The sequence below is a fragment of the Leucoraja erinacea genome, chromosome 25, assembly GCF_028641065.1.
Source record: "Leucoraja erinacea ecotype New England chromosome 25, Leri_hhj_1, whole genome shotgun sequence".
Classification (NCBI taxonomy): Eukaryota; Metazoa; Chordata; class Chondrichthyes; order Rajiformes; family Rajidae; genus Leucoraja; species Leucoraja erinaceus.
Window position 1 is genome coordinate 23,051,197 of NC_073401.1, and position 23,476 is coordinate 23,074,672.

The window sequence follows — 23,476 nt, forward strand, 5'->3', positions numbered from 1 at the left end:
CTCTGCCCTTCAGAATTATTTAATCAATGAGTGGTCTCCCAGACTATTACCTAGATGTACCAAATTATCATGTAATGACTTAGACACAAAATGCTGGAATAACTCAGCGGGACAGGCAGCATCTCTGGAAAGAAAGAATGGGTGATTTCGGGTCGCGCCCTTTTTTAGGCTGGAGTGACCGAAGATTGGTCTCGACCAGAAACGTCACACATTTCTTCTCTCCAGAGATGCTGCCTGTCCTGCTGAGTTACTCCAGCATTTCTGTCTATCTTCAATTTAAACCAGCAACTGCAGGTCTTTCCTACACATGTAATTACTTATTTTTGATACTTATTTGATTGTGTAGGTAGTTATGATACAGTAACTCAAAACAAATCAGTAACCATTGTAATCTTCATTCCAAGCAACATCTGCATTGCATCTTTTTGCAGATAAATCTGCAAGGGCATTCTATGGCATATACAGGCTTCCAAAACTTGAAGCACGTTCCATTTCAAGTTCATTTTTAATATTAAATAGGAAAGATTATGGTTTTCAAGCAATAAACAGAATGAATGAAGAAAGATTTGAGACTGCGAATGGTCCATTCTATTGATCGCCAGGTCCACATCCAAGAAATTAAGTACTGTACAAGGTTCATTTCCAAGAAATTAAGTAATAGTACAGCTATTACTGTACTAATCGCTGACTCTAATTTGACAACTGAAGCAGCATGCAGAGAACAATGAGTACCTGACTTCTTGAAAGACGGATAAGCACCGCACATACCTTGAGAAAATGAAAATTGCAACACACATGCAACTTCTGTGTACAAACAGACATATGATCTTTTGAGAAGAAAACTATGCGCCCATTTACAGAAATCTACAGTATTAAATATCAACATGCAGCAGTTAAATTGTGAGGAAAGTACTTCATAAAACAAATAGCTTGATAATGTAATTTTAAATCAAACAAAATAATACTAAGTGTACCCTACTAAGTGTATTTAATGCATTTAACAATTTTTTTAATGTAATTGTTCCATGCACCAAGTCGTTAATTTCAGATGCTGGGTACTTTTTTCCTCAGGGATGGCAAACATAAAAATTTGTTATTAAAAAATGATTATATTGATCCTTATATCTGATAACTACCACCAGCTGTGCCTTTACTAACTGACACTTGTAGTTAACGATTATTAGAGCCAATATGTACCTTCATGTAACATCTTAAATTAATACCTAGTGAAATAACTTCAAAGTTGACTAACATTTGAATCTAATACATAGATCTAAATCAGAAACGCAAGAATCAGCCTGGGCCTCTCATTGTTGCGAGTATATTACTATGTAATACGATGCAATTTATTGGGCAATCAAGGAATCCAACTCAAGCAAATTCTATTCTGTCCTTCAAAAATATATATAACTATACTCTTTATTGGCATATTTAGACTGAAAGCAGCCAGCTCCCTTTTACACATAAGCAATATGTAAATTTCCTGCCAACAAGTGAACATCAAAATAGGTCAATAGTTTCATGCTGCAATGTCCTTCTGCAGCAATTTTACATGTCAGGATACTTACAAGTATTTTCTTATTAAAAAAGATTATGCAGTTCCAAACTGCACAAAGTACACAAAGGATATGAAAGTGAAGATGAAACTTCAGGATTATTTTATAAATGAAATAGATTTCAAAAATTATAAATATTAAAGATAGAATACTCCATGCCTGTGATCGAACAAGTAGAGTGCCTTCATCACTGACTTCACCATCGGTTTGACAAGCTATTGACATCATGACTCTGGGCGATGCAGATAGAGATGGCAGAGGTACGACAGGTAGAGAGGAGGAACGTGGATGGTGTTCTCGGAGCGAAGTGTATTCTAATGGGGTCACAGGGGCAAGAACTGCTGTTGGAAGGACGGGCAGTTTTTCATTTTTATCAGATGAAATATTCCACCGAGGTGAAGAATGAGATCCTAGGCGAATGGAAGATAATGGGGAGGAAGCAGTTGATGAGGAGGGCAGAAGTAGAGGTGGTGGGGAAGGTAGAGAGGGAGGAGGGAGGGAATGCTCAGGGAGAGGAGGCAGAGAAGGCTTAGAGAGAGGGGCTGGGGAAGGTTCGGGGAGAGGAGGTGGGAAAGGCACAGGAAGGGGAGGTGGAGAAGGTACAGCAAGTGAGGGTGGGAAACGCTCAGGTGGAGGTGGTGTGAGCGTGACTTCTATCAGTCCATTTTTTTTTTGTTCTTGGCACTGTTTTATAGGGGGAGAGGGTGAAGGAGGACAGGGTGATGGAGTAGAACCCTTTGAAGAAGGAGGTTCTGGCGTGATTATTATCTGGAGAGAAACATATAGCAGCTTTAGTTTTAAGAAGCTGACATACTTAAGGGATTTTTTTTAATTTATACAGGCCAAAGTGCATCATGCTTTAAGCTTTTGGGCAAACGGTTTTGATGGGGGGGGGGGGGGAATCAGAACTCAGCAACACTCAAGGAATGTGCAATGTACAATCAGAGAAATCTTAAAGCTTACTGCAATCTTCAAACACAAGTTATAATTGATAGCGCAAGGGCAGTCAGTTCTTATGGACCATTTAGCTGCGTCATTTGCAAACAAAGGTTAGTTTTAGCTTTCCAGCCAATGGCAAAACCTTGGCATGTCATAGATTGACAGAACAAAACGTAAAATCTAATTATTGCTATGAAAAATGATGGATGCATAATCACCAATTTTATGCCACATATATCCAATATGTGGACATTAGCTGCAAACAATTACGCAGAGCTAATGTCTCCAAAATAACAAAATAATTGAGATATGCATGCAGACCACGCAACAATACAAATAAACTGGACAACCTTTAAGCAAACCCACAAAATATCACAAAGTGTCACAATCCCCTAAAAACATGCTCCATAAACTTGTTATGCACTTTTGCAAAATGAGAAACTTAAACTCATGAGAGCAATGAGTAGCACATAGTGACGAGAAACATCTGCAATTCGCCCCAACTGCAGTCTACATACATCCATGGGTGAGCACAACTACACAATCCAAGTGTAGCTACAAAGACACAGCACAATTACCATCAAATCAAGCACAACATTCTCTACTTTCTATCTTTCTGAAGCAAATAATCACATAGTAGCCATTATCTCAGCTCAATTGCAATGGGCTCATTCCTGTTCAAGCTAGAGCATTGCCAACTGAACCTAAAGATCAGATTCATAAAAAAGTGTTAAACAATCCATGCCATAGTTTTCTTTTTGCATCAAATCTTCATGCAATTCTTTGTAACAGTTCATGCTTTCCCCTAGCTACCTTCTCAACAATATGACCTCCTTCCTGATGTTTCCTGACAGGCATTGAGGTGATGATCAACCCCTCTGTCAGCCAGTCATCTACTTTTTTATTCTTGGGCTCCTTCTTCTCAATTCCTAGCTTGCTGTGCAGCTCTTCAATAAGTCTATCTTGTGACACGTTTTTGTTAAATATAACAGGTCCAAACGTTCGGCGTGGTAAGTCCTCACGGTACATCGGGTGCACGTTCATAGAATGCTTTGTCCTCTTAATAAGAGATTTCATCTGCACCACAGGGAAGATTGCATAGTGAAATCACAGATCTGAGAGCAGACAAGAAGCACTTACACCGATACACCTTTCACATGCTGTAATTTCACTCAACAAATCAGTTACCATGCAGTCTCAAGTTAAATTGGAAAATTTCCATGTACGATGCTGTACAAGTGTCACAAAAAGGTGCACATTTTTTAGTGTTAATGCACATAATCGTGAGGCAGCTATGAAGGTATTAAGGCCCAGGCAAAAAAGGCTCTTATGGTGTAACTCTTCCATTTCTCTTAATATAATGACAACCCTTCTAATCAAGAAAGGTCTGAAGAAGTTCCCGACCCAAAACGCCGTCTGTCCATTCCCTCCGTAGGTGCTGCCTGACCCACTGAACTCCTCCAGCACTTTGTGTTTTACCCTTCTAATCAAATCCTGTTAAAGGCTAAGATGTTATGATTTCCACAACATACTGGCTTGGAAACAAATCCAAAAGATGCAATCTGATAGGAGCCAATGGCATATCAAAGTGATCTCTGGCATGATGTCAATGGGCCTCCTGAGGTCAGATCTTGTGCATTATACAAGGTTTATTATTTGCCTGCTTCCCATAAAGTGCATAATTACAGTCAAATGGTGCCAAATAATTTAACTTGCACTGAGAAATGCTTTTTCCGCCTTTTGAACCATATGTCCTAGTGCCAAGTATATATATATATAAAAGTGTCAGTGTCAAGAGACTTTGCGTTATTAATGAGATTAGAAAGTACTGCAATCACTTCATTGTTCATCACACCGCCACTTCCACAAAATATCTAACAATAATGCCATTAAAATGGGTATTGTTAGATGTATGAAGCTGGCAACAGTATTTTAAACATAGTATTTATTGCTCTCCTGACCATGCAAAGGTGTTCATGCAGCTAATCTCTACAAAGCATTCAACATTCAAGCTTTCTGCCTGCCTGACGAGAGGCAGAAATCCGTTCCACTGTGAGTATTTGAACTGGAGGCAAATCAAACTTCTCTTCTTCTGCTTTCTCGTTTGTTTGATGATACTTGTAACAACTGTTCACTTTATTTTGTTCCACTGCCATTTCCCTGCCTTGTTCATGCTGCTGCTGTGTTGTTAGTTGCGCTGCTTTTTCATGCATCTTCTTCGGACTAGATAATTCTGTTGAATTTTCTCCCCGAGGCTTGGCTGCTTGTTTAATATTCTGTTTCTCATTTGTTTCCAATCGCAAGGAGGAAAGCTCTGTTGTAGGAAAACACACTGATGGTTTCTCCACAGATGCCACTTTCGATTCAAGGACATGTTGCTTGGTGTCCAGGTGCTCAACTAGCTCAGCCTCAGGGTAAAAGGACAGCAGCTTATCTAAGACTTCATTGATCCCAGAAAAGTCTGTAATCAAGGATTTATCAACATCCTCCAATTCACGACTTGAGGTCGGTGTGGATTTAGAATCTTTTTTTGCGGTATTTAAAGCATTTGACAGCATTTCACTGTCAATAGATTCTTTTTTATTTCCAGTTTTCTGCATGTCCCTGAGCATGGTGAAATATGGCTCTGGAGATTTAAAATAGGGTGACATTCCTGCCAGAGGAACATTGGTGTCTAGTTTTGAATTTACATTGACAGATGGATGCACCACTGGATGGTGAAATGATGAATTTGCAAGGTTAGATAATGCAGATAGATATGGTTGTGCTGTACCAGGCTCTTCGTCAATGTGCAGCAGTTCCAGAGGACTGGGGGTTCTTGGTAGTGGAGAGGGCAAGCCTGTACCTTTAGGAATAATCTGGGAATTGTGAGGCACAGATAAGAGTATCTGAGATGTTGGTGGAGATATGGGAGATTGGGTAAAAACAGACACTAGCAGAGTATTTGGAGTAGATGTTTTCTGCTTTTCATCTGATTCAAAACTTATAGGACTTATAGTACCAGCCTAAATTGAGGAAGGGAAAGTGACAGAAAGAATAGAAAAAATGATAAAAACAAATAAGGTAGGAAATAAATAAAGATTTATATTATTTATTTCAGTTTCATACCAATGCCATTTATCTTATTATTCAATATCCTTGCCTTGCCTGACCAACAACCAATTTTCTCTAATATTCATCATCCATCCTGCACAGGATTCTCAGCTACTCTCATGTATTCATTCCTCCAACACCCAACACTATCCCATTCCATCCAAACTGGCAATAGCATGTGGTTAATCAATAACTCATACATGATCACTGTATGTCTGTTTTCCCCACAGCTCACATCCCATGCTACAACACACAACTCCAATGTCACAAGTATATTTATCTCACCTCGTGTTTACATCTCTTGATATGCATTTTCCATCCAATCTGTATTTGCATTATTGGTATCCCTCTATACTATTTGCTCACCTGTGTTACCCCCGTTATCTAAAAAAGTGATCTGTACAAAAAGTACAGCACAATTTCCCATACAAATACTTTTAATAGTTCATCTGATTTCAAGCCAGATAGTAATCTTGAAAAGCACTGATATAAAGATAGTAACCAAAACCCAATACATTGACTTTTCCAGTGCGAACTCCAGATATAACACAATGAGTAATTGTATGAAGCTTCTGCTTCCAACATATTCTCTTCATAGCAAGGTAAAATATTCCTGACTATTTTCCAACAGGGAGATCTAGATGGTGCATTTTTCGTATGGTATTTTAGTAACACTTTGCTTCAGTAAATAACCACACAAGACTAATTTCAGATATTTTCTCCAAGATTATTTTCCTGACTACTTTTCCATTTCTTTGACAAGAAGCATTTCCTGCTTGTTACACCACCTTAGCAGCATAGATAAATTCACAGGAGTGGCCAATGAGGCAAATGCTTTCATCGGGCTCGTGATTTCAATTAATGGGCTCAGAAAAAGGCAAAAATCTGATTGCACTCACATTGCCGTGAACCTTGAACTCAGAGAGTGATTCCATTAATTCATCAAGTTCACGAGTTGCTGAGGATGCAGATATGCGCGCCTGTTGTTGGTTTGGAGTACTGCGCTGAGAGGTAAGCCCACCCACTGGAGACGCAGCAGATGCAGGACTGAAAAGGAGACCAAACTGGTTAGCATTACACAGGACTGCAACAAACCACAAAACACTCGAAACAGAGTTCAATGCCCACAATCAAATTTAGAATGTAACTACTTTAAAAATAAAGTTCCCAAACAAGTCTTGTAGCGCTGATACATTTCAAGTCATAACAGTGCGAGATTTACCCATACATTTGCTCCTGCGGCAAGTTGTAATGAGGATATCATAACTTTTCAATGAGATATGGTTATAGCGGACCCAGTTGGTGGACCCAGTTCTTTGTGGTGGACCCAGTTCTTTGTTTCATGCAGTGACCACTAGGTGGATGGAGCGATCCTTGGTTTAGTATAGTTGTAGAGATACAGGTGCTGTACATTGATGCTCCTCTGTTTCTTCTACTGTCCTTATTACTGTACTAATAAAAGCATTTTGAATACTTTGGAGAATTATACATTTCAATAGTGTTTTGTGATCTATTTTAGCTTAGAGATACAGAATGGAAACACTGAGTCAACGGCGACCAGCAATCACCCCGTATATTAACTCTATCCTACACACTAGGGACAATTCAGTGTGTATTATAGAACTACAGCAGTGATTCTAGCAGTGATCTCCAATGCACTAGTTCTATGCTACACACCCGGTTGTGTAGGTTAAAATTACCACTGTGTGTAGGTTAGAACTACAACAGTGCTTCTATCTTTCCTCCCACATTTTGAACACAAAGACATTTGAACAGCATGGTTTTCCCCCGAATGTTGGGCCATGCCCCCATCCCACTACAAAAATGCGCAGACCTGCAGCCCAATTGGCCTCTGAGAACCGTCAGCAGAGCCGCCCCCCACAGCACCAGAGACTCGGGCCCGAAAGTGCACACACACTATCATCAAATACCGCATATCTGAAAAATCATATGCAATCCCATTGATTGCAGTTATTGGCCAGGAGGAAAATTACAGAATGACAAGCAAAGCTATGTATGTGGCAAATTATTATTTTTCAGCATTAGAGAGCAGTCCTGATTCTGCTGACTACTGACGTGCTGACTACTGACACCACATGCAAGAATTGATTAACATAGCAACACGTGCATACCTTGGACTGGGAACTGAGCTCTCCAGTTCATCTAATAAGCTTTCCACACTTGGCCGTACATCGTCAATTCCTCGGCCTCCATTTCTTTTCGGTTTTTCTTTCGTTGGGGGAGGCACTTTTTTCCCCATCTGAGTTCCATTTTCTTGACCTGTGTACTGGGAGCCACTGCCAGGAGCAGAATGGGGGCTGCGGTTGGACTCATCTGAGGAAGGACAGCAGTGAGGTTCGTCACAAAAAAAAGTTTGAATACTTTACATTTTTTGAATCAAAATTTACCAATGCTCCGTTAATTATAATTCAGTTATTCCCCTTGGAGTTCTTGCTTATTTGTCATGTAACACAGGAACTTGCAGATGGAGCAGGTCGCTTATCAAATGGTACATTGGACTTAATGCAGGGGGTTTGGAATTCAGAAATTGGAAGATTTTGTTGCAATTATACAGAATTTCAGAATTCTATCCACAGTGTTGGCCCCTTACAAACGAAATGCTACAATGGGATTTGAGGCAGTTCAAAAGAAATCACCCGGTAATTCCTGGGGTGAAGGGATTTCCATCAACAAACATGTTGGGCTTGTATTCTTCGGAGTTTAGAAGAATGAGAAGTGATGTTATTAAAACATATAACATCCTAAGGAGTGTGGCAAGGTAGATGTTAAAATGTTTTCAGTAATGGATTAATTTTAAACAAAGAATATAATTTCAAGTCAAGCGGCCAGCAAGGGAAAAATATCGAGTGCAATTTTCTATTAAGATTGACTATAGATAAGCTCCTGATCTAGTATCCAGATCCAAAGCCATGAGCTCAAATCCCACCACAGACCTGGGGAAAAAATAGATAATTAATCAATATTAAAAAGCTTGTAATGATGGCCAATGGACACCAGATTGCTGTATGCCCCACAGAGACATCTCCTGCCCTGGCCTAATCTCATCTACATGTCACTCCAGACCAACAAAGATGCTTCACTCTTAATTGCCCTCTGCAGTGGTCCAGCAAGCCTCTTGGCTCCAGCACGAGCTTGAAACACTAACTCAACCAACGACACCCACATAGTGGAAGGGAATATATATATATTTTTTTTAAACTCCCAAATGCAGAGCAGGACACTGGTGGAAAAAAAAGTTTTCTGATGCAGTGTGTAAAAGTGTAGATCCTCATCAACTCAGTTACTCACATGTCAACTTCTGCTCTGTTTGAGAGGAAATTTCAATCTGAAGCAAGACATTTCCTTTTTGATAGCTTTTATGTTTCATTCAGTCATTAAATCTGTTCAGCACTGGGAGAATTCTGGAAACCAGCTATATGACCTGTCCCTTTCACATGAGGAGGATAAGCAAGGAAGAAAACAAATCTGATGTGTTGACATGTTCATTTCAGAAATATTATCTTATAAGTTTTAGATCCATATTGCTTCAGCAATGCCCCAAAACAAATAACGAGATTAAATCCAAACACAGACTGGGGGCTACACTAAATTTTCGAACATTTATTTCAATGGATTTCAGAAGGTTCAGTCCCACAAGTAAATCACACAAGAATATAAATGTACCTGTTAAATTCTAAAAATGGCCTTTTAAATCTGCACTCTCTCCATTCTTAGTTTAGAGGAATGGAGAAAATGTAAATGAAAAAAATAACTTCCTTTCCTACTGCATTGAAACATGGTTTTTGGAAAGAATTGGATTCTGTTTTGTGGAAGACCGTGTTATATTAAGTACTTGCCTGTTGCAAAGCTGCTAGATGGATTGTGTTGCACCTCATTCAGTTCCAACAAGAGACGATCCAATTCAGAGAGATTACTGCCGAGTGAGGCCGTCATGACGATCGGTGAAGGTTCTGAGGACTTTGTTTTATTGGGGAAGCTGCAGATGTGGCAGAATAAGAGCACATTGTTATCAAAAAGCTCAGCCGTTTGAACCACACCTAGCAACGGTAGATACCTCACTTAAACATTAAAACTGTCCAACTATGCCATCATCATTAGTAAACATAACAGAGATTAATATTGACTGTAATTTGTCCACTAAACCCGGACATTATCATTTGTCCACTAAACCCAGACATCACATTTCCATCAGTCACACAATCATGCACTGTTTTAAAACAACTTCATAAAAACAACCTCATATTTCGCTTGGGCAGTTTGCACCCCAGCGGTATGAACATTGACTTCTCTAATTTCAGGTAGTCCCTACTTTCTCCTCCCCTTCTCAGCTCTCCCTCAGCCCACTGGCTCCACCTCTTCCTTTCTTCTTCCCGCCCCTCCCCACCCTCACATCAGTCTGAAGAAAGGTTTTGACCTGAAACGTTGTCTATTTCCTTCGCTCCATAGATGCTGCCTCACCCGCTGAGTTTCTCCAGCATTTTTGTCTACCTTCATAAAATCAACACATGGTTACTGATGACATTGAAAGGACAACTATTGTTCTTGGTGAGGATGAATGTCCCTTAACCTTAAACAATGAAGATACCATTTACTAACCAGCAATCTTTGAATATCAAAGGCAACCATGAGTAAAACTAATGTCTTACTGGGTTGTGTATCATTGCATTGTATTTACACCTTCCTTCTGCTCTAATGTGCAGACTGTCCTGTGCATTTTCCCGTCCCATGGTTCACCCCAGGATTTTCAATCCTGGCAGTTGTCAATCCTGCTTTTCAAAACGAAAAACACAAAAACTTATCCAACCGTGCCTTTAATCACCCCTGCTAATTTGCTAATGACAGATTGTCTTCTTACTATCCTCAGCAGATCACTTTAGAATTTTATTACATTGTTCCTGTCAAATAACTGGAAGTTATGGCTACACAGCTGCATTGATAAGACCATTTTAATAACCTCATATGGTCAGTCAGTAATTATTTACAAATGGTGCAATATGTTTAACGTTAGAAATTGAGCAAGGCAATGTTCGTAAAGTAGTATGATAAATATTTCCATTTACGAGACGGAGGCTACATACAAGTCTATAAAGACCAACTGCTCATCCATTATGTACTCAGCTCCATTTTAGGAGACATTATCTGGGAAAGGATCTGTTTTAGCTGTCACCGTCACTCAGTTTAAAAAGGCAGTCTTTGTTCAGCTGTCAATGAAACTTCTTTCAAGGCTTTCATAAATTATCACATTCATGCATTCAAACAACCACTACTTGTTCAAGAAAATCAGTCTATCTGCATTAACAAATAGAGCAGCCTCAAGATACCATAATACCAAATACCATAATTTTACTTATGATGGTGGGTCATGTTTGTATCTTCCTTGGAGAAGAGACCATAATCATTATTCCACCTACAATATGTTTCATCCGAATTAAGCACTTATTCACTCACTGAAGAGTTACATCAGAGGAAATTACTCTCTGCCACCCCATCTAAAAGAGCAACTTGCCCCGTTGAGTACCTGTAAACGTGGTCTTCCTCAGAAGAACGTGGAGCAGGAGGACTGATGGAATCTTGAGAGATGGAACTTTTCACATTTGTGGAGTAAGTCTGCTGCTGTGGCTGAAATAAGGAACATCTGATACTCAGCAATGGGAAAGGTAATAATGATCTTCAGATCTTGAATATAAACCGTGAGAACTAAAAACAAACCACAACCCTAAATTGGCTACAGTTTAGTGTTGCTGCTTTAGAGAACTAGTAACATCCAGCTTCTGCCAAGTACTGTAAAAATGATATTTCAAGTTATTTTTTACTCTTAAATTAAGAAGTTAATTTAGAAGAATGAATCAGTGATTTAATCTGAATACTGCCGTTCCTTCCAAACAAACTGCACCAAGGTCATTACTTATTCATCCTACACATCTACTGGCAAGGTGTGGCTTAAAATCACAGCCAAAGAATTTCAATCTGTATGGAACAGCAAGCCTCGATTTTAAACCAGAACATCCTAGGACTTTAACCCTGGAATTAACTAATTTCTGCTCAATTTCACTTTTGGATTGGAACTACTTTTAATTAGCTTCCTTTCAGCAGTTATTTAAGATACAAATGCCCTGAATATTGAAGGGTATAAATCAGACTCTTAAAACTCTGACTAAAGAAATTCATTAAGTAGCTTTTTATGATCCTGCAGCTGCAGTTATTGTCTCGCTTGGGTGGAGGCAACAGTGACCGTTTAAATATATTTTTTGTGGGGGGAGGGGGAATTAAGAAAATTTAATCGACTCAAATAGACAGAAAATCTTAGTTGTGGGATTAGGTCATAAGTGATAGGAGCAGAATTAGGTCATTTGGCCCATCAAGACTACTCCACCATTCAATCGTGTCTGATCTCTCTCTCTCTCCGAACCCCATTCTACTGCCTTCTCCCCATAATGGACATGAATGGAGAGGACAGAGCAGCAAAAGTTTAGATGGAGAACAGTGCCGGAAAGAAGCAGTGAATTGTCACCACTCTAGAAATAAAAAACAAATAATTTTAATGGTCAGAAAATCTCAGTTCTCTCATGGATACATGACATTCAAAGCTGTACCTGGGGAGAGCTGGTGATTCCAATTGAAGGCGAGATCTCCTCTTGGTGACCCTACACAACCAAGGGGAAAAAAGTGTTAATTATGCATGTCTATATGTTCATTGATTTTTTTTTAATTAAATACAATAGTAAGCAATTCTAACTTTACTAATGCTAGAGCTAATTACTTGCCTGTAGTTATCCACTGTAATCCAAAGTCTCTGTACCTATTTTACCATAAAAGTACTTATTCCTTCACCTCTTAAATGCAATGACAGGCTTGACTTCAACAGGCACCATCCTAAAATACTCCAGTTCTAGTCATCATACATACATGAAAAATATGCAAGTTCCAGATTTTTCCAAGAACTTGGAACAAACAAAAACTGGGAAACATACTGAAGAAGGACCTCGACACTAAACATCACCCATTCCTTGTATCCAGAGACGCTGCCTGTCCCGCTGAGTTATGGCTAGTTTACACGGGGCGACTTGACGCAAGATGTAGCCAGAGTGGAGTGGTCGTGGTCTAGCACGATATCACACGATATAACGGGGGTAGAGTAAAGAGTTCCCACGGTACTCGGCAATTCTGTCATTTGTGCGAGTGACTTGTCCGTCTCCCGATCTTTCCCGAATGAACATCGTGGACTGTAGTGTAGTTAATCACGTGGCACAAATGATGTTACTTTGTTGTCACACACTCTATTCGTTTTTTTCACCCGAGCTCTTTAATGAGCTGAAGAATAATCTGTTTTTTTAGACAAATGTTGTTTGGTGTGATGCACCTTCTCTCAATATGTGCAAGAAGTCGTCTTTTTATTTTGTCAAATATGAATAAAGACTGTATCTCACATTGACCGTGATTATTGTGTTATTTTATGATCTACTGAGAGGTGAAACTTTCAGTCTGAAGAAACTTTCAGCCCGAAACGCCACCCGTTCCTTCTCTCCAGAGATGCTGCCTGTCCCGCTGAGTTGCTCCAAGCAACTGGTGTCTATCTTCAAAGGACTGACCAGGACTGCCTCTCTCTCTCTCTCTCTCTCTCTCTCCCCCTCCCTCTCTCTCACACAGGCATGAATGGAGGAACTCCGCGGGCCAGGCAGCATTTACGTTCCTTCTCTCCAGAGATGCTGCCTGTCCCGCTGAGTTGCTCCAAGCAACTGGTGTCTATCTTCAAAGGACTGACCAGGACTGCCTCTCTCTCTCTCTCTCTCTCTCTCTCTCTCTCTCTCACACAGGCATGAATGGATGAACTCCGCGGGACAGGCAGCATCTACGGAGAGAAATGAACAGCGACCCATTCTTCAGGCTGCCTTATGTCTCTCTCCCCCCCCTCACCCCAACTCCCACCCACACACGCGAATGCTGGAGAAACTCAGCGGAAACATTGTCTATTTCCTTCGTTCCATAGATGCTGCTGCAGAGCTGAGTTTCTCCAGCATTCGCGTGTGTGGGTGGGAGTTGGGGTGAGGGGGTGAGGGGGGGGAGAGAGACATAAGGCAGCCTGAAGAATGGGTCGCTGTCCATTTCTCTCCGTAGATGCTGTCTGGCCCGCGGAGTTCCTCCAGTCACGCCTGTGTGAGAGGGAGGGAGGGAGAGAGAGAGAGAGAGAGAGGCAGTCCTGGTCAGTCCTTTGAAGATAGACACCAGTTGCTTGGAGCAACTCAGCGGGACAGGCAGCATCTCTGGAGAGAAGGAACGGGTGGCGTTTCGGGTCGAGAGCCTTCTTCACACTCTCCCTCCCTCACTCTCACACAGGCATGAATGGAGGAACTCCGCGGGCCAGGCAGCATTTACGTTCCTTCTCTCCAGAGATGCTGCCTGTCCCGCTGAGTTGCTCCAAGCAACTGGTGTCTATCTTCAAACGCCTGACCAGGACTGCCTCGCTCTCTCTCTCTCCCTCCCTCTCTCTCCGTAAATGCTGTCTGGCCCGCGGAGTTCATCCATTCACGCCTGTGTGAGAGGGAGGGAGAGAGAGAGAGAGACGCACACACAAGGTGGATGCGAAATCTTACCTGCCTGTTTCAGTGACAGACACCCACCGCCAGTAAATGAAGACACCCCCATCTTTCAGACAAAAAGAGACACACTGACATTAATGAAATGCTTAGCTAGTTTTATTAGATTTGTATGTAAATAGCAAACTGGCTGGATTCACTCTATCCAACTTCCGGGTTCACCGTTGGCAGGAGTTCCCACGGTGACCGCAAGAGTTACTACCGATATCGCACGGGACACTTTGTTCATAAAATGTTGCAATGCTTAACCACAAGTGCACAAGACACTCTTGGACAAATTCAAACATGTTTGAATTTTCTCCCGAGTACCCAAGGTACACGATTACATGCCGTTAGCGCCACGGTGGTCCACGAATGCCGTATTGTTACCGCACGAGGTTCCCACGATGTCAAACTCTGGTTACCTCTTGCGTCAAGTCGCACCGTGAAAAGGGGGTTTTACTCCAACATTTTGTGTCTATCTTTGGTGTAAACCAACAACTGCAGTTCCTTCTAACATAGGATTTTACATGGCATCTTTACAGAGGTGATAAGTTTTCACTTTTCTGGAGAATGGCTACTCTGAAAATGTCAATGTATCTATTTTCACTCATGCTGAAGATCTTTCTGCTCTCATTCCACGTTCTAATAACCCACCATGCAAAAAAAAAAAAGCCCCTAAATTGCTTCTCTGCTCTTGTCATCTAATTGTGTTTCAATGTTAACAGCCTTTTTTCCCCTCACATTTTCCCTCTCAGCTGTGTTGATGGCATTAAAAATATAAATTGACCCATCCTAAAGAGTATCATAACAATTTTTCAAACTTTCTCAAGTCACCCAAAGTCCATGAAAATTTGCTGCTGTGCTATTTCTATGATTATATTATTCTTCTCAGAGGATTTAAGGAAAATAAACCTGTACTACTCAATCTTGTGGCTGCAAACATAATTACTTCCCATTATATATTCCTATTGTGTGCGTCTTAAACAGAGAAGTTTAATTGTTATTATTTTTTCACCATCACTTCTATGTTTAAAAGTCTGTCTGAAATCCAGGATTTTTTGCCTTTGTACTCAGTAAGAACATTATTGTTTATGCGTATTTATTTTAGCCAATAGACAATAGGTGCAGGAGTAGGCCATTCGGCCCATCAAGCCAGCACCACCATTCAATGTGATCATGGCTATTCATCCACAATCAGTACCCCATTCCTGCCTTCTCCCCGTATCCCCTGACTCTGCTATCTTCAAGAGCCCTATCTAGCTTTCTCTTGAAAGTATCCAGAGAACTGGCCTCCACCGGCCTCCACAGACATCCACAGTCTCACAACTCTATGTGTAAAAAAGTGTTTCCTCATCTCCGTTCTAAATGGCTTACCCCTTATTCTTAAACTGTGGCACCTGGGTCTGGACTCCCCCAACATCGGGAATATGTTTTCTGCCTCTAGTGTGTCCAAACCTTAATAATTTTATATGTTTCAATTTTGTGCTCTTTTACACAAAATAATATTGCATAAGGAACCTATCCATACCCATGTGAATTCTATAATTCTATCTAACCTCCTATACATTGAAAACTGCTATCAAAAAGCTTCAACATCTCACTGTATTCAAATCGATTACATGAACAACGAACAAAGTCACAGTTCACTGCAGGGCATATATCATTGCCTACTCCAGGGGTCGGCAACCTTGTTCTGCATAGGGGCCAGTACGCATGTCTGTGAGCGGATGGTGGGCCACATCTATCACCTGTACATATGGATCCCGCCCCCATTCCGCCTCGGATGGCAGGCATCAAATCATGTGTTCACAGAAGGTGCGCGGCAGTGCCGGCGGCTTTGCGCAGGGTGCGGTACAGTCAGAGCTCGGCCGCACTCGGCGGGCATGATTACGGGGGAAAAAATCCACCTGCGGGCCGGATGAGTTCGGGTAATGGGCCGCATTCGGCCCGGGGGCCATAGGTTGCCGAACTCTGGCCTACTCCTTTAGAATATGAAAAAAAAATATTCTCACAGCCTCAAGATTACGTTCTTTTGTCCGAAGAAGGGCCTCGACCCGAAACATCACCCATTCTTTCTCTCCATAGATGCTGCCTGTCCCACTGAGTTACTCCAGCATTTTGAGTCTATTGACGTTCTTTTAAATGTTATTTGCCTCAACTTTTTATAATGTCTTATTTGCCGCCTTTATCAACTACCTTCTAGGAATTAATCCACATAATATTCACTGTCTTCTTTTTATTACTGAAAAAAAAGATTTCAGAGGCACCTCTCAAGATTTTAGAAGCCAGACTAATCAGCAGAAAAATCCCCTTCGACTCTTGGCAGTACTTTCACGTTCCATTTTGCTTACATCCCTTCCCCCATTCACAAAGACTCAAGTTGACACAAGGTTCAGAAGATCCAAAAACTTATCACTGCTTTCAATTACAATGGAAGTTGTGCTCAAAATCCCTCTGCTGCAAATTATTTCATTTCAGGGAATTTAGTTGGAGATCACTCATTCATTGTAGCAATGCATCAATTTATTTATTTCGTTTGCCAACAAAATATATTCTTGGGTGCATCACATGCCCAGAAGGAAACATTTGACAGCCCTGCTAGAATTCCACTCTAGGGAATTAAAGTACAATTTCAAAGGAGGAATGTTCTTCCTGGATACTGGCAATAATGCCAAGTTGTTTTAAGTTCAACTCTGTTCTATAATGGAACTAAGCTGTTCTGAATGACTCAGTGGAAAATAATACTAAATTCAGAGATACAAACTGGCAGATGATTCAGTATATTCAGCATGCTTTCAATCTGTTAAGATTCTGTTCAGAATTCAAAGTCTCTTAAATGCCATTTATGGCCAAATGAGCCATGATTAGCCCTATAACACACTAAGTCATATTCCCAGATGAGTCATAGTGGGACCACAATAATTTAAAATTGCACAACATTCAATGTACTCCCATTATTTTGTGTACAAAATATCACAGTTACGTTTTATCATGACTGCAAGCCATTAAAGAAAAAATCGCCACCTCATAACCCCAACTGAAGAAATACTTCTAGATGACACAAAAGAGCATATGTGCCAAAAACATTTTTTTTTTAAATTTTACAGAATCTAAGGGAACCTCAGCTACATCAAGAAGAGTTTCAAGAAACACTTTCAAATAAATTGTGGTAGATAGTAGCTTTTAACTAATACCTATTTTGAGAATGAAATCTACCCACCAGTACGCTTCATGCTCTGGAAGGAATAAGAAACATTAGAATCTAGTATTGACAGACAGTGGAGAGGGAAGGGAAAATGGCAAGATTGGCAGTGTTTAGGAAGGGTCAGGAAGCTAACATATTGTGGGGGAGGTGGGGGGTGGGTGGTAAAGAGGGTGAGCTTCTGGGCGGGGATTGTTGGAGGTCTGGAGATTCATAGGTGCAGCATAAAGTCGGAAGCACGTGGGCAGGTTTTCACTTATCTGGCCTACATGTTATGCTGAGAAGCACAAGCTGCCCCAGCTGTGCTCACTAATGGGTACTCCTGTTACAATGTGCTCTGATTTTTTTACAATGCTTCTACAATAGCATTGCAATGGGAATGAAGTCATCCCATGCGTCCCATGGGTTAAAATCACATCATTGGCACAAAGGTGACTCATGCCTGGTCAAATCCAATCCAAGGGAAAAGTGTTCAATTTCAAAATGTTGAAGAAAAATAACGTACTGTGCAACTAACTTTCTAGACAACTGTTTCTCCATTATACTGTCATAAACTGTTTATTGAAGAATGAGAGCTGTACTTAATTACTTGATGAGAGAGGTCAATGGGAACGGGGCAATCTGAGTTTGTGATAACTTTATTATGTTAATGCCATTAATAGTCTAAAAGTGGAAGAAATAAAGCAGCATCAAGAAATGTGGACTGTTCAAATTTGGTGTAGAAAATTCACTTTAGTGTCATAAGGAATTAAAATGGGGGAGAAATTGAGGGGGGGGCAAGGAGGAGCCACAGAAAACAATAATTGCATGGACAAAGGATAGCTCACACCTACCTTCTGCTGCTGATATCGTGGAACAGAGGGTTGCCTTTGTTCAACTGAGTCGATGATTACCCCATTCAAAGCATCAGCTGAGGGAGGTGGTGGCACTGGTGGGGGAATGGATACTTCCTGGCAAACATGGCTTCCTGTTGGATAGGAGTACGGGGTTTCCTCTGGGATAAAAATGGGTCTTTTTGAAATCTGTGAAGTTGTTGATTCTAGGTCAGCTAGCAGAGCATCTAAAAGAAAAAGTAAGGATAAATATGTTATAGAGATGTAATTGTTATTACATTGCAATGTTGTGCAAAACAAAATGCCCTTTATCCTATTAATCATATCAGCTCTCTGAAACAGCTATCTGTAGTCTTATTTTCCGCAGAATCTTTAAGATACATTATTTTTTCAAACATTTACCACTTCACATAATAATATTGTGAATCCATGCCTCAGAGGGCATTAATACTCTAATAAGCCACTGCATGAAATAAAGATGAAAATGCTGGAAACACTGATGAATTAATTTATTACAACCACTCAATCGAAAAATGTTGATATTTCATTTTAACTTATTTTCCCGATAGAAAGAATCTTATTATAATAAAGTTCCTCATCCTAATTAGAATATTAGTGAATATCCTCTCCAAAACTTTAAATTGCTTTTCGAAGAAAAGCATCCAAAACTATATATAACATTCCACTGTTTTAATTTTGTACTCTCTCTCTATAATAAGAAACTTTAGGATGCATAAGCGTTTTGTTTCACAGATCCTACATCTCTCTGGTCCATTAATCCCATTAAAATGTCAGTTATTTAATAACAAATAAATATTCTCATTTGATGACACCTTACAAATAAAATTCTCACACCTTTTTTTTGCCTAAAACTCATTTTTTTCTCATGACACCAGGCCTAAGAAGGGTGAATAATTCGTTTTTGGAAAATATGCCACTCGTCAGAACAGAAATGCAGCAACTCACTACAAATATTCATCATACCACCTAACCCGAATTTACTGCAGCCTTCAGCAAGCAATTAACACTCTGTTATTACTTCAACATTTATGTGGGGATCCAATGGAAAATCTAAATTCAATGTAACAGTAGAATCCTTAATCCCAGTGAGAAAATCTATCTAGAATGCGAGTATTAATAATCGCATTACCATTATCATCAGTCCGAAGGATTAATCTTGCCCTTTCTTGTGTCATAGCACACAAGGAACAGCTTTGACCAATCTACTAACATTCATAATACCTCCCACGTAATTATATTCTTTCCAATGCATAATAAGCAGGCTCGAGGCAAGCAATGGTCATTATAAACTTAAATTAACTCAACCTATTGTGAAATCTCGCAGTGCTGCCATGGTAGAGAAACTCTCAATATATTCCTTCACCGCTCCTCTATTCCCATAATTTCATTTCATTCAGGTAATAAAATGTGACAAAACAACATAAATGAACTGGAAAAAAGACGTGAACAGAGAGACAGACAATTCAATTCGACCTCTCAAAATGGAAATAATATATTAGAATGGAGAAACAAGGAACTGCAGGTGCTGGTTTATTTTTAAAAAGGCATAAAATGCTGGAGTAACTCCGTGAGTCAAGCAACATCTCTGGAGCATCTTCGACAGAAATGCTGCCAGACTCGCTGAGTTACTCCAGCACTTTGTCTTTTTTTTTTTTTAATTAAATTTTGTACTCTGGCCAACTATTGACTATTTTAACTAAAAGATCTCTTGGAATTTTCCAGGTATAGTATATGTAGTAATTTGCATAAATAAGCATGGCCTTTTCCAGTATATCCGTGATGGCCCATTACAGAACTCCTCTCAGGTAACACTTTCTTGTTTTACTGTATAACTATACTGGGCTCGATCTCGCTAAACAAGTTCAAGAAATAAAGTGAAATTAGAAATCCAAAAGGAAGCTTGACTGATTTCCTAAATGCTTTCAGCTCAAATTGTGCTGAGATGGAATGTGCTGATGCAGAGTAACCTAGGGCATTCCAAATTAGTTAGATGTGTTTCTGCACCTTTGGCTGAAATATATTTTGCTTTGCAACTGCTGAAACTGCAAACTGCTAATTGCAGAGAGGGCAACAAAGCATCTGGATCCTCAGTGAACAGTGAGACCAAGAATGTATCCAATGTGGTACAAAGATGGAAAAATATACCAGAACTCCCAAGGAGGGTGATAAAAGAGGCATATTTCAACAATCATGAAGTTTAAAAACACAAAATCCTTTTTTAAAACATTTTAAACATTGTACTTTAAAAAACAAACTCCAGCAGATTCTGAATTAATAAGACCCAAGGCTTTTAATTCCTTTACTGGACCAGAGGTTGAGTGATAGTCATTGACAATAAATCACAACTTTAAGAAGGTACATACAGCATCAACCTCTAGACAAAAATGTATGTAAAGAGATTAAAGGGCAATTCACAGCGAGGATCGGGGCAAGTTGCCATCTTCCCAAAATAGCTGACATACTGTCAAGCAGCCTGTGGTAATTCACAATTCACGAGGTATTTTTTTACATTGATGTAGGCTGCTGGCTCACTTGCACATTATAGTCAAGTATAAGATAATCCTCGACATTTTCGTCACCTCCAACGGGATCTCACCTCTGGCCACATTTTCCCATCTCCTCCCCTTTCGGCTTTCTGCAGAGACCGCTCCCTCTGTAACTCCCTGGTCAGTTCGTCCCTTCCTACCCCCTCCCCGGTACTTTCCCTTGCAACCGCAGGAAATGCTACACTTGTCGCTTTACCTCCCCCCTCGACCCCATCCAAGGACCCAAGCAGTCTTTCCAGGTGAGGCAGAGGTTCACCTGCACCTCCTCCAACCTCATCTATTGCATCCGCTGTTCTAGGTGTCCACTGCTCTACAGCAGTGAGACCAAGCGCAGGCTTGGCGATCGCTTCGCCCAACACCTCCCCTCAGTTCGCATTAACCAACCTGATCTCCCGGTGGCTCAGCACTTCAACTCCTCCTCCCATTCCGAATCCAACCTTTCTGTCCTGGGCCTCCTCCATGGTCAGAGTGAGTCCCACCGCGAATTGGAGGAGCAGCATCTCATATTTCACTTGGGCAGTTTACACCCCAGCGGTATGAACATTGACTTCTCCAATTTCAGGTAGTCCTTGCTTTCTTCCTCTGTCCCCTCCCCTTCCCAGCTCTCCCACAGCCTACTGTCTCCACCTCTTCCTTTCTTCTTCCCGCCCCCGCTACACCCACATCAGTCTGAAGAAGGGTCTCGACCTGAAACGTCACCTAATCCTTTGCTCCATAGATGCTGCCTCACCCGCTGAGTTTCTCCAGCATTTTTGTCTACCATCAAGTATGCACTGTTCGCATCACATTAACTTTCCAGCAAAATCTGGCATGTTATTACAACACACAACCTGAGAAACAATTGACAATAAACCACATGACGAGAGATTAGGAAGACACCCTGGTCATAAAGGTAGTGTCAATGAAGGAGAGAGATTTTTAGACTGGAAACTCCAGAGCTTAGTGACATGCTAGTTGAAGATAGACATAAATGCTGGAGAAACTCAATGGTTGAGGCAGCATCTATGGAGCGAAGGAATAGGTGATGTTTCGGGTCGAGACCGTTCTTAGATGTGGAGGTGGGGGGCGGGGGGGAGTAAGAAGAGGCGGAGACAGTAGGCTGTGGTAGAGCTGGGAAGGGGAGGGGAAGGATGGAGAAAAGCAAGGACTATCTGAAATTGGAGAAGTCAATTGCTAGTTGAAGATACAGTAAAACAATAAAAATCAGGGAATGCAAGAAAATTGGTAATGCAAAGATATCTGGAAGGTTTAAAAGGTTGAAAGGAGTTGTAAGAGCTGTTCTGAGGGATGGCAGGGTCAAATCTACTGAGGCAACACATTGATCAGAATTTAAAAAAATCAAGGCATTCTTGGAATGCAGCTCAATTTAGGCTTGCTGACACAAGCATTGTGGGTGAATGAGAGACAACAACAAAACAAAGGCTGCCGTGTTTTGAATCAATACATGTCAATGTAGGCTAACAGGAGATTGGCGAGGACAACTTTGGAACAGTGGTAACAAAGGCATGGATGAAGGTCTCAGCAGCACGAGTTGAGGCAATGGCAGAACTGAAAATGTTGAAAACCAGTGTACACAGTTTTAGTGTAATTTATATAAATAAACATAGTAGTGTACACAGTTAACAATTCAGTTCCATTAAATAATATCTAGCCTCTAAACCACCTGGCTAAGTTTCAGATGGTGTCCAAGGATATGGTGAAGGAAATGGAGTTTGTGCAAGGGTTCAAAGACCAAGGACAATTTATATTTATTGGTATTGGTTAGATTAAAATCTGCAGCAAGTTCGAGATAGTGGAGCTGTAAAGCTATCACCTGCATACAATTGGAACATGATCTGTCCAGGAAAGATTGCTCAGCGTAGCAATGTAGATGAGAACTAAAAGGGTTGGAGAGTGACAGAGTGAAGAAATTGACCGTGGGAATGTCGCAGAGATCTTTTCCTAGAAGTGAGATTAGAAACAAAAGTAGATCATTTTTTGACTACAAATATATGAACACTGGAATGGGAATTTTTTACTCTAGCACTCCCCAGCAACCTCTTCCTACTCTACAGTATGTCCATTGTATCCCGAGACTGTGAGTAGGCACGTTCGGTTAAATTAAATTCAACTCTTTCTGCGGTATTATTCTTCTCACCTTTGACTCTTAAAGTGAGTTGGCATCTCTCTGTAAATGTTCAAGCATGAAATTTCAGTGACACAATGTAGTACGGAGGGACTGCTGCACCGTTGACTATGGAGTCTTTCAGAGAGACGTTAAGCCAGGACCCTTCTGATATCTCAGGTGGATGTAAAATGTATTTTACAAGGTAATATGGATAATATCCCTGGTATCCTTGCCAAAATAGCTCCCATAACCAACATCATTAAAACCAACATCATTTGCTGTCCATGTATCTGTCTAAACGATTTCAATTTTTTTTTATTGTACCTGTGTCAACTACTTCCACTGGTAGTTCATTCCATGTACCAACACCCTCTGTGTGAAAAAAGTTGCCTCTCAGGTTTCTATTAAATCTATCCCTCTCTCACTTTAATCTTATGTCCTCTGGTTCTTGATTCCCCTACTCTGGGTTAATGACTATGGATCGACCCTATCTATTCCTCTTATGATCTTATACACCTCTATACTGTATCCCTCATCTCCTGTGCACCAAAGAATAGAGTCCAAACTCCCTCTATATATAGT

At 40.6% G+C, this 23,476-nt stretch overlaps 1 protein-coding gene across 2 annotated transcripts in view; it reads right to left on the reverse strand.

The window, feature by feature from the left end:
• LOC129709092 (paxillin-like) overlaps positions 1–23,476 on the reverse strand; it is a 103,669-nt gene that overhangs the window by 15,888 nt on the left and 64,305 nt on the right. For both annotated transcript variants that reach the window (XM_055655199.1, XM_055655197.1), the window contains exons 2-7: positions 18,221–18,447; positions 12,203–12,253; positions 11,128–11,228; positions 9,446–9,585; positions 7,721–7,922; positions 6,488–6,635 (exon numbers count right to left, since the gene is read on the reverse strand). In XM_055655199.1, the coding sequence (XP_055511174.1) occupies positions 6,488–6,635; positions 7,721–7,922; positions 9,446–9,585; positions 11,128–11,228; positions 12,203–12,253; positions 18,221–18,447 (869 nt within the window). The remainder of the gene's footprint in view (positions 1–6,487; positions 6,636–7,720; positions 7,923–9,445; positions 9,586–11,127; positions 11,229–12,202; positions 12,254–18,220; positions 18,448–23,476) is intronic.